Below are 15,541 nucleotides of genomic sequence, written 5' to 3'. Positions count from 1 at the left end.
TGCACCACAAGCACTCTGTTCGTATTTCATTTGTAGCAGACGATCTGTTGCAAGAGAATTCAATCCCAATTTCTGAACCTGTTCTGTGGCTTGGTTGAGTGGGGTTCGTCCATGCATTCCTGGTAAAAATGGTCAAGGACAAGCTCAGCTCATCGACAATTACTTTTAATTTTTTAGCAATACCATGGACAAGCGTAGTTTCATCTCAATGCTTTGTCATGCTTTTGGTAGATGTCAGCACACAATTTACTGGGCAGTGCAAGCATGAGCAAATTTATTCTTTCCGAGGAATCAAAGCAAGCTGGCAAGCTGGTCTTTAAAAATAATCTGACCATTTTTGGTCTTTAGTAGGACGTTCTTGAGAGCTAGTTGGTTTGTAATTGAAGGAAGGTTAAAACTGCGCGAAAAAACGAGGACAAGCAGAAGGAACACACAAAACACCACGAGCACCACTGCACTCGTAGTGTGTTGTGTGTTCCTTCTGCTTGTCCTCATTTTTTCGCGCAGTTTTAACCTTCCATTTTTGGTCAGAATTCAAGTTAATTGCTTGGCATGGAAGGGGTCAAACTTTCCTCCATCATGTTATCCAAAACTGCAAGATTGAATGGTCCATCTTTTTGCCCTATTTTTTTTTCTCTCTCTCTTTTGAGCTTTCTCCTATGAGTCCATGTACATACATCCTTTGCGTTCCTCTGATACATTTCTTGGTGACTACCTGCTGTCGGTGCTTATCATGGATGCAGACTGTTCATTCTCCTACCCTTGCATGATGCTGGGTCCAAATGTTATATAAAGCCTTTCAATAAATTTCAGTCGTACAAAGTTTGCATTCGGCATATCGGAACTTTATTTTGTTTGTATTTTTGCGTACAGTAATCTTCACAAAAAACATGTCCCATGTCGGTGCATGCCCCATGCCCCAACCCCCATTTTTTTTTTAAATCTTGGTAAAAGTGGCAACCCTACCACTATTGTGTACACTGATAGTCACTGTGGCTGCTTGAATTTGTTGCATCACAGCTGTGACAAAAAGTGACCAAAAGGGTACGTTGCATGCTGCTGTTGCAGCTGAACCAAGAAATAAAACTTGCTATTCGACACTTCTGTAACTACATTTTCATATATTGTGGGTGTTAAATGTTCTATTACTTAAAATCATTAAAGAAATAGCACAAATATTATTGGTTTCATCTGTATATAATGTTTTTATCAAAACCTAGCCCAACTGAATGCATGATATGCTTTTATACCCACAGAATTTTATAGGCTGTACCTTGCAGTGCTGTTTTGCTTACAGCTCTAACTTTGCAGGTGGGTAACCCTAACAAGTCATGTCTGCTATACGAAACATTTGTTGCGTCTACAGCTTACCATGTCCAATCTTGTTTATGCTCCTTGATTTACTTACAACCAGGTTTCCTGTAATACAGAAAGCCAATTTTCATTCGCCACAGATACAACAAGGCAGGGTTATAGCTAGTACAATTCCATATTACCTTGCTCATCAAATGCGTCCTCTTCGTAAAAGGCCCGAATCTTGTCACCAGACTCCAAGAAGTATGTGTTTCTTTCCTTCAAATAAAGTACATTTTTGCACAACTGATTAGCTTGTTATTGCTTTATCACAACTCTTTTGACTAGCTACTAACTTTCCTTACATTACCTCATGTTTTTTTGTGTTGAAAACAGTTAGCTGCTCATTGTTGTCTTCCATGCCATCTATTATTTTTTCACACTCTTGCTTCAGCTGCTGGACATCATCATCTGATAGAAAGTCAGGTATTGATACCAGGCCTGTCTTCTGAAACTGAAACGTTTTGTAGCATTAAGTCGACTCTGAATGTGTATACTGACAAGACTGAAATATAGTCTACAGTGCAGAAAGAATAACTCTGAGAAATGACTAAACTAGGCCAGTGTACTGCATGCAAGTTAAATGAAATGCTGATTGTGAAGCATAGTTGCCTCTCACTTTTCTGTTAATCTACAGCATTTTTAATGTTGTGTATCTGTGCTGCAAGCTCTTATTATGTGCTGATAATATGTAAAATTCTATATTTAGCAATACTGACACCCTAATTGTTGTGCTTCAGTAATTACAGCACTAAGCATGTATGCCAGAAAAAGGTTTATGCAGCAAAAGAATTGAAAGCTGGACGAATTAATGCATATTTATATTCAAACTTTGGGTTGCGCGTGAAACACACATACAAAGGGAAGAACTAGGCTACCAATTGTTCCTTCGTCTGTGCATTTCGTGTGCAACCTAAGGAATGAATAATAGTAGTGTCTGCAGACATGTAGATAACAAGATAACATGTAGAAAGATAGACCTGGCCATTTGTTATGGGCACTTAAATGGAACACATACACCATATGTGGCGGATTCTATAATGCTTTAGCAATAAAATGACAGTGGGACTCGAAGACAAGCAAGATTTTCTTTCACTACATGCTCTGCATCCTGGCTTTTTCTTGCTGTAAGGAAAAGCAGGTGCAGAATATATATATATATATATATATATATATATATATATATATATATATATATATATATATATATATATATATATATTGTGTGTGTGTGTGTGTTGAATGTTTTAAAAAAAACTTAATGGCAGAACTCTTCTCACGATGACTGCCAATGGTAATGCAAATAAGAATCGAGCACTGTAGTGACAGACCAGTGTGAATTGACAGCGTGACGAAGATGGCATGACAAGAGCCAGATGTCGAAGTTACAATGACAATGGAATCACCACGATGCGATCCTGATGATGGTATGACAATGAATGCGACAATTACTGTATGACAACAATGCAGTGATGACGATGGCATGACAATGGCATGAGGACAAAGGCATGACGAGTGTATTACGTCAATGGCATGATGATTACTGTATCATGAAGCCTGATTGTGACGAGTCGGATGACGAAGCTGCAGTGATGATAATAGCATGACCGGCCACAATGACGTTGCAACAGCGATCTGACAATGGAGGCACAATAGCGACGGATGGCAATGACATGAAGAGGGTGACATAGGTAATCATGATTGAATGATGACAGTATGATTACAATACCATAGTGAAGAAAGACTGACATCACTGGAACAACGACAGCGGTATGACGACGGTGTGACAATGGGATGACGTTACTGAAGTGATGACAATAATAACACGACTGGGATGACCATGGCGTGATAACAACGGCGTGACAATAGTCAGATGACAAAGTTGAAATCACGACACTGTAGCTACCACAACGGCATCATGATCCCAAACACATACCTATAGTGGTTCAATAAGCTATTAGACAACTTTGACCACTGGGTCAGAGTAGAAGGCGTGATGACGACAGCATGATGAGAGTTGGTTCGCGAAGCTGGAATGACGACAATGGAATGACCATGACGGCATCACGACCAGGAGCACATACCTAGTGGCCCAAACAGGTAGACAAATTGGGCCACTGGATTGCCCTAAGATGGATGAATGGATGGATTCCCGCCTGGCGTGTCCATATGATTGCTGTCACAATAAAATGTCATCGTAAAATCATCTTAAAAAGGTCTATTGTGATGATATCGCTGCCATGTGCCTTATGCTGTGGGTGCGAAGGTGAGCCGAGAATGATGGTGGCTTGATGCGGCGACATCTTCTCAAGCACGCAAAGAGCCGTGCTCCCATAAGGGCAGGGCTTCGCTGGAGGAGGGACTCGTAGGGTGGCAAACAGTATAGTGCGCACATGCACACGTGCACGTGCGCACACACACACACACACACACACACACACACACGCACGCACGCACACACACACACACACACACACACACACACACACACACACACACACACACACACACACACACACACACACATGTAATATACACGTTCACATGTTCGTTATATGCGAATATTTGGCTTAACCGAGTCTGTCTTAACTAGAGTTCAGTGTGTGTGTGTGTGTGTGTGTGTGTGTGTGTGTGTCATATATATATATGTCATATATATGTCATATCTATATGTGTCCTATATATCGCATGTAGCAAACAGCATGGGAACATTTGTTTAATTTTCGAGACTAAATGCCAAAAAAAAAAAATCTGCTTAAGGTGAACTGCACGTGTCACACATACTCTTCGGTTAAGACGAACATTCGGAGTGACCACCACCGCTACCAACACTGGAGTCTAGGGCAACGTTACTAGACTAGCTTCAGTTTTAAAACTCGGCGCCGTTGCGCGGAACCGCCACCCGCCCGCGCCTTCGTGGCGCTGCAGTCGCGCCCGGCTTCACTTCCTCACTAGCCGGCTACGCGGGCGGGCCGGACTAAGCATGTAATCCGCGAAACTGTAGCTTTCGCCGAGTTTGTTGAGAATATAAGCAGACGATGCCGACGTGCTGCGCACCTGGCTGCATAGGCGGCTATCGGAACGATGTCGACAGTTCGGCGCGCTGCGTTTTCTGTGCCGCCAGCAATGCGACGCTTCGCTCGGCGTGGAACAGAGCGATTCTGTTGTTGTTGTCCTGAGTGGCCGTGGCACATACCCACAGTGGGGGATTGGCCAAGAATCGGGCGGTTTAATTAGGTGCCTAAAATAATAATGATAACAAGGGAGTTAACAATTTGGGCGTGTGAGTTTAAAAGTAAACGTTTTGTGTTTGGAGAAAAAAAGAAATAATCAGATGAAAACCGGGTATAAGATAACAACAATAATAATAATAATAATTAATAAAAGATAAGAAATAAAAGAAAGCTATGGTTGGGAGGGAGAACGATCAATCTAACATGGAAATCGATTAGTTTCAATGAAGTAATTTTGGATCGCTAAGCAAACATTTCTGTTGCTGAACCCAACAATGGAGGCTCCAAAAGATAGGATCACAGGCACTGATAAAGTCAGACCAATAGAGCGAAGCGGGATTTCGAGTAGTCGTTTTCTTATAATAGAAAAACGTCTGCAAGACAACAAGAAATGGTCGATTGTCTCCGCTTCGCCACAGAATGAGCATAGTGGTGAGGGGACCAGACCAGACCTGTGGAGGTAGAAGTTCAATGCAGGTATACGGCAGCGCAGCTTCGTGATGGACACTTCAATTTTCCGTGTTCGGCAAAAATCTCTGTTCCAAGGGTGCAGGAGATGTCCGTACTCCACAGAGTTAGTAATTTCGGAGCCTGATACTGACTGTATAATGATACTCCTGCGAAATCTAGCTGCAGTTACATAAGCAGTCAAAGGGCAGCAAGGAAGAATCGGGCCACTTATCGATGCCTTGGCTAGAGAGTCTGCAATTTCATTAATGATTAGTCCTTTATGGCCGGGCACCCAAATCAAACGCACGCTTCTCAAGTAACCAGGTACCAATGATTGAAATGTCCTCATCACGCGAGAATCACTAGAAGCAGTAAGGGATGAGCACAATGACAAAGAATCAGTAACTATCACGGCTGACGTAATTGATGGTCCTAATCTGCGTAATGCTAGCACCACGGCCATGAATTCGGCTATTCCTTGTGCCGACCGGCACACGCGCTCGTGCCACTGCCCCTACGTTCATCGTCGTCTTCCACAGCTGGCTGCGTTGCCGTTCATCATTCCAGCGTAGAATTTCACTTGTCATCGTAATGGGGAGGCCGCGTTTACGGTGGGAGGGGCCATTGCTTAAGGTAGTATGAGCCACTCATTGTCTTACGTAACGGATAGATTTAATTTCTGAAGAAACTTAATTTTGAATAATCGCAAATCGGGCGAAGGCAGCTAATCACGCCTCCGAGCAAACTCGAGACATCGAACGCAAGCGACAACGGCGGACTACGGGCATACCGTCAGTGACGTCGTTCTCTCCGTCGCAGCCGATTGTGTGTGTGACCGCATAATTCAGAAATACTTTAATGAATCCTCCAGATTAACCCAGTGATAAACACAGGCCGCACGTTTCAGCTTCGCTGGTTAACCATCTTCACGGAGTGGAAGAACAGATGATATTTTTGTGTGTGTGTGTGTGGCTTGTGTGTTCAAAGACTGACCTCATCTTTCTTTTTGTTGCGCTTCTTTGGCGTGGCGAGAAGCCTCGGTGGGGATGAAGATCATCCTAATCACACACTTTGGCCAAATGTTCAGGCTTCTGAGCCTAAACTGCGCGAAACGTTAAGACGGCAGGAGAAAACAGCTTCCGCGCTTCGCTCTATGCGTTTCTTTCTTTCGTGCTGTTTACTCTTATTACAGTATGAACCAACTGGCCCGATAAATCTTATTGCTGTAGGTGGATACCGCTTTCTCATGGTATCACTAATTCGGACAAGGGAGAACGCCAGCGAGCGTGAAACACGCGCAAACTGCCCGTCCGCACGGGCTGAAGGCTGCGGCGAGGCGTCTGCAGTGGAGTCCACGGAGGAAGGAAACTCCGTGGTGGAGCCCGATGGAACGGCGCTGCCATCTGGCGGCTGTCACAGAAGTGGGGACACCGGCTGTAAGCGCGCGGGCGGAGAGTTTTACAACTGAAGCTAGTCTAGTAACGTTGGTCTAGGGTGCCTCGTTGCGCTGCGCCCGGGGGGGGGGGGGGGGGGGGGTGCGCATCGAGGCACCTTACTGGAGGCCTGCGGTGCACATCGCCCGAGGATACAGGCGAAAACAAAAGGAGGAAACAAAGAAAAGTTGGCGACGTTTCACATCGTGAACACTGGTGACGCGCAAGCGAATGGGTGCTATAGCGCACAGGAAGCTATCGGGCCTCGGTGCGCCTAGACGCCTACACTGATCGCATCGCAGATCGTATTCAAGACGGCTCGCGCGGCCGCGCCATACGCAGCAGCCGCCGGAGTAGAACACCCCCTTGTAAATATGCGTATACTAACTAAATTAACAAGCATGGTGTCAGCGCGCACAGGCTAGCATGAACACCACACTCGACGACCGCGGACACGCTGTCAAAACGCTGGCGTGAGGAATCGCAGCAGCAGCAGCAGTGAGCGAAGTGACCGATCGTGATATCGTTTCAACGCAAAGTGAGCAGCGAGAATACAGCACACGCAAAGCTACGAGCCATCGGCCCACCTATAGACTGTACCCCCCAAAAAAGATCGCTTTCAAGATAAAGCCGGCGTGACCGCGCGGCCGAATTACAATGCCCCCTCCTCCGGTACCATGCGCGCGACAGAAGACTGCGCTCCTAGCAGCTAGGTTTCGCTTAGGCGCTCAATAAGAACACCACGCGCGGCAGCCCTCCTGGACTTTTCTGTAAGTACTCGGACAACGAGCGAACTTTTTTACTGTCGAAATAATAATCTTGGGCAAACTGAAAGCGGAGAATCGTTTACAGATGCTATCTCTTTACCAAATACGTACAGTGAACGCCATTGCGCGCGGTCGCCGCGAAGGAGTCTCCCGAACCGGCATCTTGCGTGAAAGGTAGGCAAACGCTGTGAGCAAACCATGTGAAATATGTTCTTATAGTGGGCTGTCTGTGCAACTAAATGGAGTATAACAGAATGAGGCCTCACTGCAGCGATCGCACGGGTTCGTGGCGACCGACTGCGCGCCTGCAGCTATGTACGAGTTTCCTTTTCGCTGGGAGCGTGTTTTCGCATCGTGCCGTGAGCTTTAGGAAGCAGCATATAATCGTTTGACAGCACACAAGCGACCATCGTTGCGTGAAAACTCTCGGAGCTGTTCAAAAATAATTTCGTTATAGCTACCGAATTCGATCGACACCTACCAGGGCGACTTGGAATGTCCCGCCGCGATGATTGAATCTTTTTTTTTCTTTTTTTAAGGTCCTGGACGTTTAAATACCATTATTTCTCAAGTTGCCTCGCACTGTATGTTTATCGGCATTCTCAGCGAGCAATTACCCGCTGCTTCGTTTATTTAATCCCGTACATTTCATTGTTTGGTGCTACACAAGCGTGAGCATATGTCGTGCCTCTCTTTATGTGCTTTTTATGGTTCCCTTTCCATTACTGTGAACTTGCCAGTAAGTAGCATCAACAAGTTCATAGACCAAACTTCATGACATTAGCCGGGCAGCGCGAGGGCGAGCGTCTGAGTGCGCGCTTTGTGCTACTCGCCGAACATCGCAGCCCCGACGCCGTATTAGAAATCTTCCTCGCGTCTGTGCTTGCTGCACACTCGAGTTGTAGCCGGCGGCTGTCTGCCGGTTCTAAGTTTCGCCAGCCAAGCTTCACGCAGCTTCTTGTCCGGCGGCTACGTGTGCATAATTAAGGCTGACACCGGGTTCCGTTGCGTACGTCCGGCACTGCGGCACCGAGCAGTAGCCTACGTGCTGCACGCCTCCAAAGGCAGCCACTATACTTATTATAGCGCTTTCAAATGTTGTCAAGCAGACACCCAAGGCAGGAAAACCTCACCACTTAATCAGAACCGCAGCGCACGTGGAACTTAAACTTTCGTTTTCAGCTCGCTTCGGCGCTTCCGAAGCAGCCGACGCGGCCGCTGTGTCCACGTGATCCCTCATGGCACGTCACGCCGACGGTGGCGCCAGCTTATGCAGTGGTGGAGCTCGCCCACCCAACGCCGCGCTAGAAGTTATATAGCCGCGCTGTCCGTGTGCCTTGGTTGCCAAGTGCTGTTTGTTTAGGTTGCGTTGCTTTGCTGCGCGCTCAGCGCGCTCTTTCATACTTTCGCTAGCACATAGCCTGCACCGATCGATGACTTGTGAGGCGGCAGATGCCTGCTTTAAATCCCTAGTGAACTTTTTCCAGCAGCATGAAGGCATAGAAGGCTTTTTATTATACATATAGGTGAGATGACGTCGTTTGTGGCTGCTTGCCGATTTGCACAGAAGCGCCAAACATCCATCACGGACTGGATGAAACCAAGCAAGAGTACCACTTGAAAACTATTCAATTAAATTCAGCTATATAAATGCTTTTTTATGTCATTTTCCCCCTGTTTTATGTCTTCTTCATTTACCGTTTATAAGTAAGATATTTGGAAGCACCTGGTCATGTTTCCAATTAGGTGCGACGGCGGTGACGTACGTTGAGTGAGTCACTAGTGACCTAATCATGTCACTCAAGAATAAGCAGTTACTCTCAGAACAATTTCGTTTTATATGCATGTCGGTAGTATAGGAGTGCATGCAAGGTACAAACTTAAGTGAGTTATAATGAGTCGCTTAGTGATTATGGCAAGTGCCTGAGTTACGCGGTGAGCAAGTTTTTACCCTTGCGAACCATTCATCGATATGCATGACGATAGGGAAGGAAATCGCATGTCATGATCGCAACCCACGTCGTCGCGTAAGGTGCGTCACGATTGTGACTCACTTATGTGAGTTACAATCGTGGTGGCCTCTTTTACAATAATGATTCGTTTCTTTATCAATTTCCAGCAGTATTAAATTGACTGGCACTGGGATTAAAATGTGTGGCACTTGGATTATTATGGCCGGGCCAAGGATGAAATCAGTTGGTACGCGAATTAATTCGGATGGCGCCTGGATTAAGTTACTGGCACCTGGATTATTTTCAACGGCGCCTGAATTAAAATGAGCGGGAAAATGTGTAGAACTAGCCTTGGGTGTGTTATCCAGCGCCACTCAGAGCCATGGTGGGCAGATGTGGAACATCCTTGTTTTGCCCGATGGCGTCACGTAACGCGTGACGCCATCGCTACGTAATGACATCAGAGCTGTCAGATTCGAGACCCTCGATATATATATATATATATATATATATGTGTGTGTGTGTGTGTGTGTGTGTGTGTGTGTGTGTGTGTGTGTGTGTGTGTGTGCGCGCGCGCGCGCGTGCGCGCCTTCGTCAGAGTGATTACTCTGATGAGGGTAGGACCACCTGCCGAAACGTTTGTATCAAGTTACCGTTCGTGTGTGCCTTACTATAATGCCTTCCTACATGACTAAATGTGATTCTACGTGGCAGTCGGTTTCATCACAACTCTCAAAGGCGACACAAGTTATGTGTGGGACGTTCACTTTTTCTTATTTGGCGCTGAAAAAGCCATATCTAAAGCAGGTAGTGTAGTGAAGCCGACTTTTTCTCGAATGAAATTTTTGTGGGTGTTCTGCAAATAAATAGATTATTCTGAGTGTATTTCAAGCATTTATTTAATGTGCCGATTCAATCAAGCACGCCAAAAAATTCATCTTGGAAACTTTTTTTTCAAAGATAATTTCGGAGGATAAGGATTAAATATATGTGACATCTCAGAGCAAATCTCAGAGTCTAGCTGCAACGCAGAACATTAGTTGCCTCCCTTGCTTGACAACCTCGATCAGGCACTACAATATTTAATTTCATGGTTTCACACCTATTTACCTACAATCGCGGGATCGAATCCCGGCCGCGGCGGCCGCATTTCGATGGGGGCGAAATGCGAAAACGCCCGTGTACTTAGATTTAGGTGCACGTTAAAGAACCCCAGGTAGTCCAAATTTCCGGAGTCCTCCACTACGGCGTGCCTCATAATCAGAAAGTGGTTTTGGCACGTTAAAACGCATAATTTATTTATTTACCTACAAAAGTGTACAAAATGCATGCGTCTTTGGTATAACACAACCCTCATAATACACAACTAAACGAATGAAAATGAACTGGTAACACGAAGAAGCCAGGTGAACCTTCCCTTCACTGATTCACGAGCAGATAGCTCATGAAACAGTACGCTGTGCCAAGAATCGAAAAAGTGTGGTGACCGTCATGTGCAGTGCCTCGGGGAAATGCACGCAGCAGTCTGCTTTTGCTCATGCAACATCAACCGATTAATCGCGATTAAATTATTAATAGAAAAATTGGAGAATAAGATTAGCCCCGCACAAAGCACTACTGGCAATAAAGTGACCACCAGAGCTTGTCGGATGGATACCGCAGTGCGACAGTTGACCTGCCGAGGAGGGGCCTTGAGCTACGTCACGCAAAAAAGGCCCGCATAGAAGTTTCGTGCAGCGAGCTACGAACCTACGAGCGGCGCACCTGTGTTGAAAATGAGACGCGGAAGACCGAGTGGGCGACGACGGCGATAACAATTTGATTAGTTCCGGGAACCCTGCCGCTGCTTGGATAGCTTCGGGGGTAGAAAACTCCTGGCATGCTGCGACATGCTTCCGAGCGCACTTTTTTTCTGGGCGTGAACCGTGCATGTAGTCTCTGCGCTTGTGCTGCGATTGCGGTTGTGTGTCCGGCAAACGTTCATTGCCGTGGAATGTGGATTACGTTCATGCCAGGATATTCCTAATAAGTGCTGCGTGCCCATTTGCTGGAGCAATTACAAATCGGGGCCGACCAATCGTGCGTTCATGTTTCCGCAACATCAATGGATATTGGGTGCCAATTAATGCCAAGCATAGAAAATAAAAGCTGGAATTCTGCGGAATAGGGCAGCAGTTTCTTCGTTTGCACGAATGTTTTGTATCTCCATTGCTAAACTCATTTGAGGTGTTGTAAATATGTGGACTGCGGTACTGTATGTAATAATGCCTCGAAAGCGAAATTATTCGTTTAGAGCCTAATCTAGACTGGAATAAATGCATGCGTCCCGAATGTGAAGAAGGGCACACCAGTGAAGTTGTCATGAGATATGTGTTATGGTGTAGTGCTAACATTTTGTTGAATAACTTTTGTGGTCGCATGAACGGCAGACTCTTCGACGCCGACGATAAATCAAGGCAAAAATTAAGCTACTCTGAAGAAGAGGGCAGCGCTGTGACTTTTCAATATAAGCCGTGCTCCCTGTCATCATTTACCCGAAATTCGTTCTCAATCCTAAGGTTAAACCATTTCATTGTTTATGGACGAGCTTTTTAATAATGCTGCGCGTAAATAGTTTTGCATAAATAAAATAATCTTGGAACACACTCTATTCTCTGCGGGCCATCTGCTCAACTATGCCTAAAAAAAAAAACAGTAACTGCGCTCTGGTTAACGTTGCCCATACGGGCGCGATACCTTCATTCAATCCGTATCCGCGAGCACGCCGCCGGCCTCTACTCCGTGACGTCACTCGCCGAGCGCTCAGGCCTTCTCTTGTCTAGGTGGTGTTGGGCCGAGGCCTTCCTTAAAAAATTAGAGGGGGCCGAGCCGCCTCTAATTTTTTTTAGAAGAGGGGGCCGGGCCCCCCTCTTCACCTTACTTTGAGCACTGCATAAGGGCTGCAGAACATTGCGCCAACTCTCCCCTTTCCTCTCTATGTGCGCGCGCTAGAAGTGCGCTTCAGTGCGCATCGCTTCTTCTGCTCCGGCTGCGGTGGCTGAGCGTCCGCGCGCGCCCTGAGGTAATAACCCGCGGAGGGTTCGAAGGCTCGGCGGCGCGCACAAGATTGGTGATGGCTTCGTAGGCGCTGTGTTCTCGCGCGCCTAGTTCGCATTGAATTAAGCGAGAAGCAGCACGAAGGGGAATTCAGTCGCCGCTGGCTGCCGCTCTTAATCACGTGTATGCAGCTGATAAAACTCCTAACTTTACTTCGTATAATGCTTCGCCTTTCGGGCGAAACTGCGACTTTTTTGTTACTCAATTGAGAGCTGTTGTAGCGTTATTTAGTGATTTACCATATACAAAACAAGAAAGACAGTGCCACGGATCAACTGGTTCTAAGCAACCTGCAAGAACCATTGACATGTTACTGTGATGTATACCTGCGCATCACACTCACACACAAGGAATATCCCCAGGATGCAGGAAAAACGTTGGCAGGAAGTACACTGCGGATGTCTAAGGATATCCGTCCGTTGAAAAATTGTTTCATTCACCGGGTGTAGGGGTTGAAGGACGGACGTCGGGATGGACACCCAAAACTTGGGAGGGTTTATTCTACATTATTTACAAGGAGGTGAGCGTCAAGTACCAGTTGTACTGTCATTACGGGCTGGCAGCAACTCGGACGCTGCGGCCCGCGGCAAGAAGTTCGAGAGAGGTGAATCGGGGAATCAGGGAATATCCTGGTCTCTCTGGAAGGCTTCTTATAAACCCTTCGAGCACTGGAAGTCACGTCATGTTCGACCAATGGGAGAGTCCGCTCAGATGACGCCACTTTCCGCCAATGGTAGGCGCCCGTGCGATGGTGTCATACCCGGCGAAGGCAGTCGGCGCCTGGTCCTCCTCTCTTGATCACTTGACCCTCCTGCGCACTTGCCTCGCAGAATCGCAATCCACTTCTAAGGTGGAGAAGGAGGGGGGGGGGGGGGCGCTCATGCTCCATTGTACGAGTGCCCACCTGCTCCCGGTGGTACGGCTCCGCAGTGGTGGCAAATGCCTTCTTCAAAGGCGAAGGGGGACGATCGATTGAGCTCCATTGTCCGAGGCCCCCTTCGAATCCCGGCGGCGCACGACCTGGGGGCCGCAAACTCGTTTGCACTTGTCTGGTGCTCCTCTGGAATGTGCTTTCCTGCTTCTGCATTCCTCAATTAGCTGTGCTGCGATTCGAAGTGGTTTGGGGAACTCGAAGTAGCCTCAGGAAACGGCGCCATATCTAACAGCTCGTCCTCGCCCCGGTAGTTCTGAATGGCCGGTGAACTCAATTCGCTGGCCATGAGGAACGCTGAAAGAACCTGCAGGGTATTGGTGTCGCGCCACGTTTGACGAACTTCGGGATCCTGGGCCGTGGAGAACATACGTCAAACAAACAAAACAACACAGCGCTGCCCCACGTGTAAGCGCAGGCTCTTCACCCCTGACTCGCCAGGCTATTACTGAGTCAAAATGAACTCTGATCTTTTATTTCCCCCAATTTTGACAAAGCAGTTCCAACCACCCTTCCAAACAGCTATACATTTCTCCTCGAATGCCGACAAGACCAGAGTACTATTGTTGTTGCAAAACAAAAGGGTCGTTGACGATGCAAACAACAAATGAAAACAGCCGAACATAACTTAAGTGGCCTAACTACACGAACAGCATGTTTCCAATCTATCGCAGTGGCGTACTTATCGCACGTATTGGTGCCACTGAACAATCTGGTCAACCTCACAAGTACGTAATCACAAGCGCACTAGCCTTGTGGTCACTAAACAGAACGCGTACTTGCGTTGTAGGCAAACTTTGCATTCACGCTTACTCACGTTTCTTCCCTGAAAGTCCTACAGGTCACGTGACATAAACGAACAATTAAACTTGCGGGACTTACACACTCCGCAGAACTCTTAAAATAATGCGTCTTTTAATAACTCGTTCCACGCGTACTTATCAGAGAAGTCAGAATACGGCTGCCCTCCACACACACGAGCAACCCAGTCATAAATCTGCTTCCTGCCGTCCACACAGGACACGCGCTAATGGAACTAAGAACGCTTCTCAGTGCAAATCATGCACTCACTGAAAATCTACGCGCTTAACCTTAGAACATTCAACACTTAAAAAGAAAGAAGGTTAAATAAAACACGCGCTTTACCATAGGCCTTTCGACGATAACCTTGACCTTCAGGTTACTCACACACACAAAAAAAAAAGCCTATCTACTTATTAATGAGCATCTCGCGAGACTACATGTTTACTTAAAACGCATCTTTCAAATCTCGAGCTTCTCAAATGAAAACACAAACAAAGCTCATACCTTTACATATTGAAAGAAAACCTAGTCTCAAATCGCGAAATTTTCCGATGCTCAAAAATAAAATAACATTTCACTTCTACGGAAGCTCTCTTGGCTTCCCGTTCCCGATTGCTTACGACTGATTCATACTCTGAGTCGAACCCGTGGTGGGCGTGGTCTGAAAGCTACTCTGGCTGCCGGGGAACAACAAAAGGGGTGACTAACTATCAGCTCCCCCAAGACGTTACGGTCTCCTGCCAATTTGCGTCCTCGCGCCCCGCTTTCAACACAAACTCGATTGACCGCGTCGCTACTCCCCACCTGGTCTCGTCCTGCCACCTTGCGTTTCTTCGAACTGCACGCTGAGCTATGAAAAGAACTACGGAACGACGAGGAGTTTAACAGCCTCGTGCCCTTTGTCCGCGTCCGTGCAGAACATTCTTCGCGGTCCCCCTTTGACCGGTGGCTCTACCATTCTGGATGCGTCAACATCGTCCTTGACGACCGCACCTTTTTCCTCGCGCCCTGCCCTTTTGGGTTTCTGGCCATCTTTGGCGGTGCTACATTAATTACCGACTTTCGGTCTGTACCGCGCTTCTTTTTACGGCGCTTTCTCCTTGCACTCGCCTTCATGTCGCCTTCTCGTGCCTCGTGCTGGCCGGTACACATTTCGTCGGCCCGGATCGGTCTCTTACCCGCACAGTCTGATTGATTCTCACTTAAATCAACACTCTCTCTGCCTCGACTGGCGGACAGCTCAACCAACTCTGGCACAATGCAGCAGGCTTTACTGGAGTTAGACAACTCGCACTCTTGCGAACTGTCCTCTGCTACATTGCCCAGCGCACGCTGTGCATCGGCACACAGCCCGTCGGTATCGATCGCTGTCTCACGCGCACAGTCCGAATGATTAATAACTGAATCAACCCTCTCTAGGCTACCTAGACTGGCGGCGAGCCGCACCGATCCCTGAACAATGCAGTTGTATTCTCTTGAGCTACGCAGCTCGCAATCCTGAGAATTACCCTCAACTGCACCG

At 47.0% G+C, this 15,541-nt stretch overlaps 1 protein-coding gene across 2 annotated transcripts in view; it reads right to left on the bottom strand.

Moving 5' to 3' along the window:
* The window catches only part of LOC139047580 (phytanoyl-CoA dioxygenase domain-containing protein 1-like), a 32,230-nt gene that overhangs the window by 11,675 nt on the left and 5,014 nt on the right, over positions 1-15,541 (bottom strand). For both annotated transcript variants that reach the window (XM_070521437.1, XM_070521435.1), the window contains exons 2-4: positions 1,664-1,807; positions 1,497-1,572; positions 1,372-1,419 (exon numbers count right to left, since the gene is read on the bottom strand). In XM_070521437.1, coding sequence (XP_070377538.1) covers positions 1,372-1,419; positions 1,497-1,572; positions 1,664-1,714 — 175 coding nt within the window. In that variant the 5' untranslated portion in view covers positions 1,715-1,807. The remainder of the gene's footprint in view (positions 1-1,371; positions 1,420-1,496; positions 1,573-1,663; positions 1,808-15,541) is intronic.

This window comes from Dermacentor albipictus, chromosome 1, assembly GCF_038994185.2.
Source record: "Dermacentor albipictus isolate Rhodes 1998 colony chromosome 1, USDA_Dalb.pri_finalv2, whole genome shotgun sequence".
Lineage (NCBI taxonomy): Eukaryota > Metazoa > Arthropoda > Arachnida > Ixodida > Ixodidae > Dermacentor > Dermacentor albipictus.
This window is presented reverse-complemented; position numbering and strand designations above follow the sequence as displayed.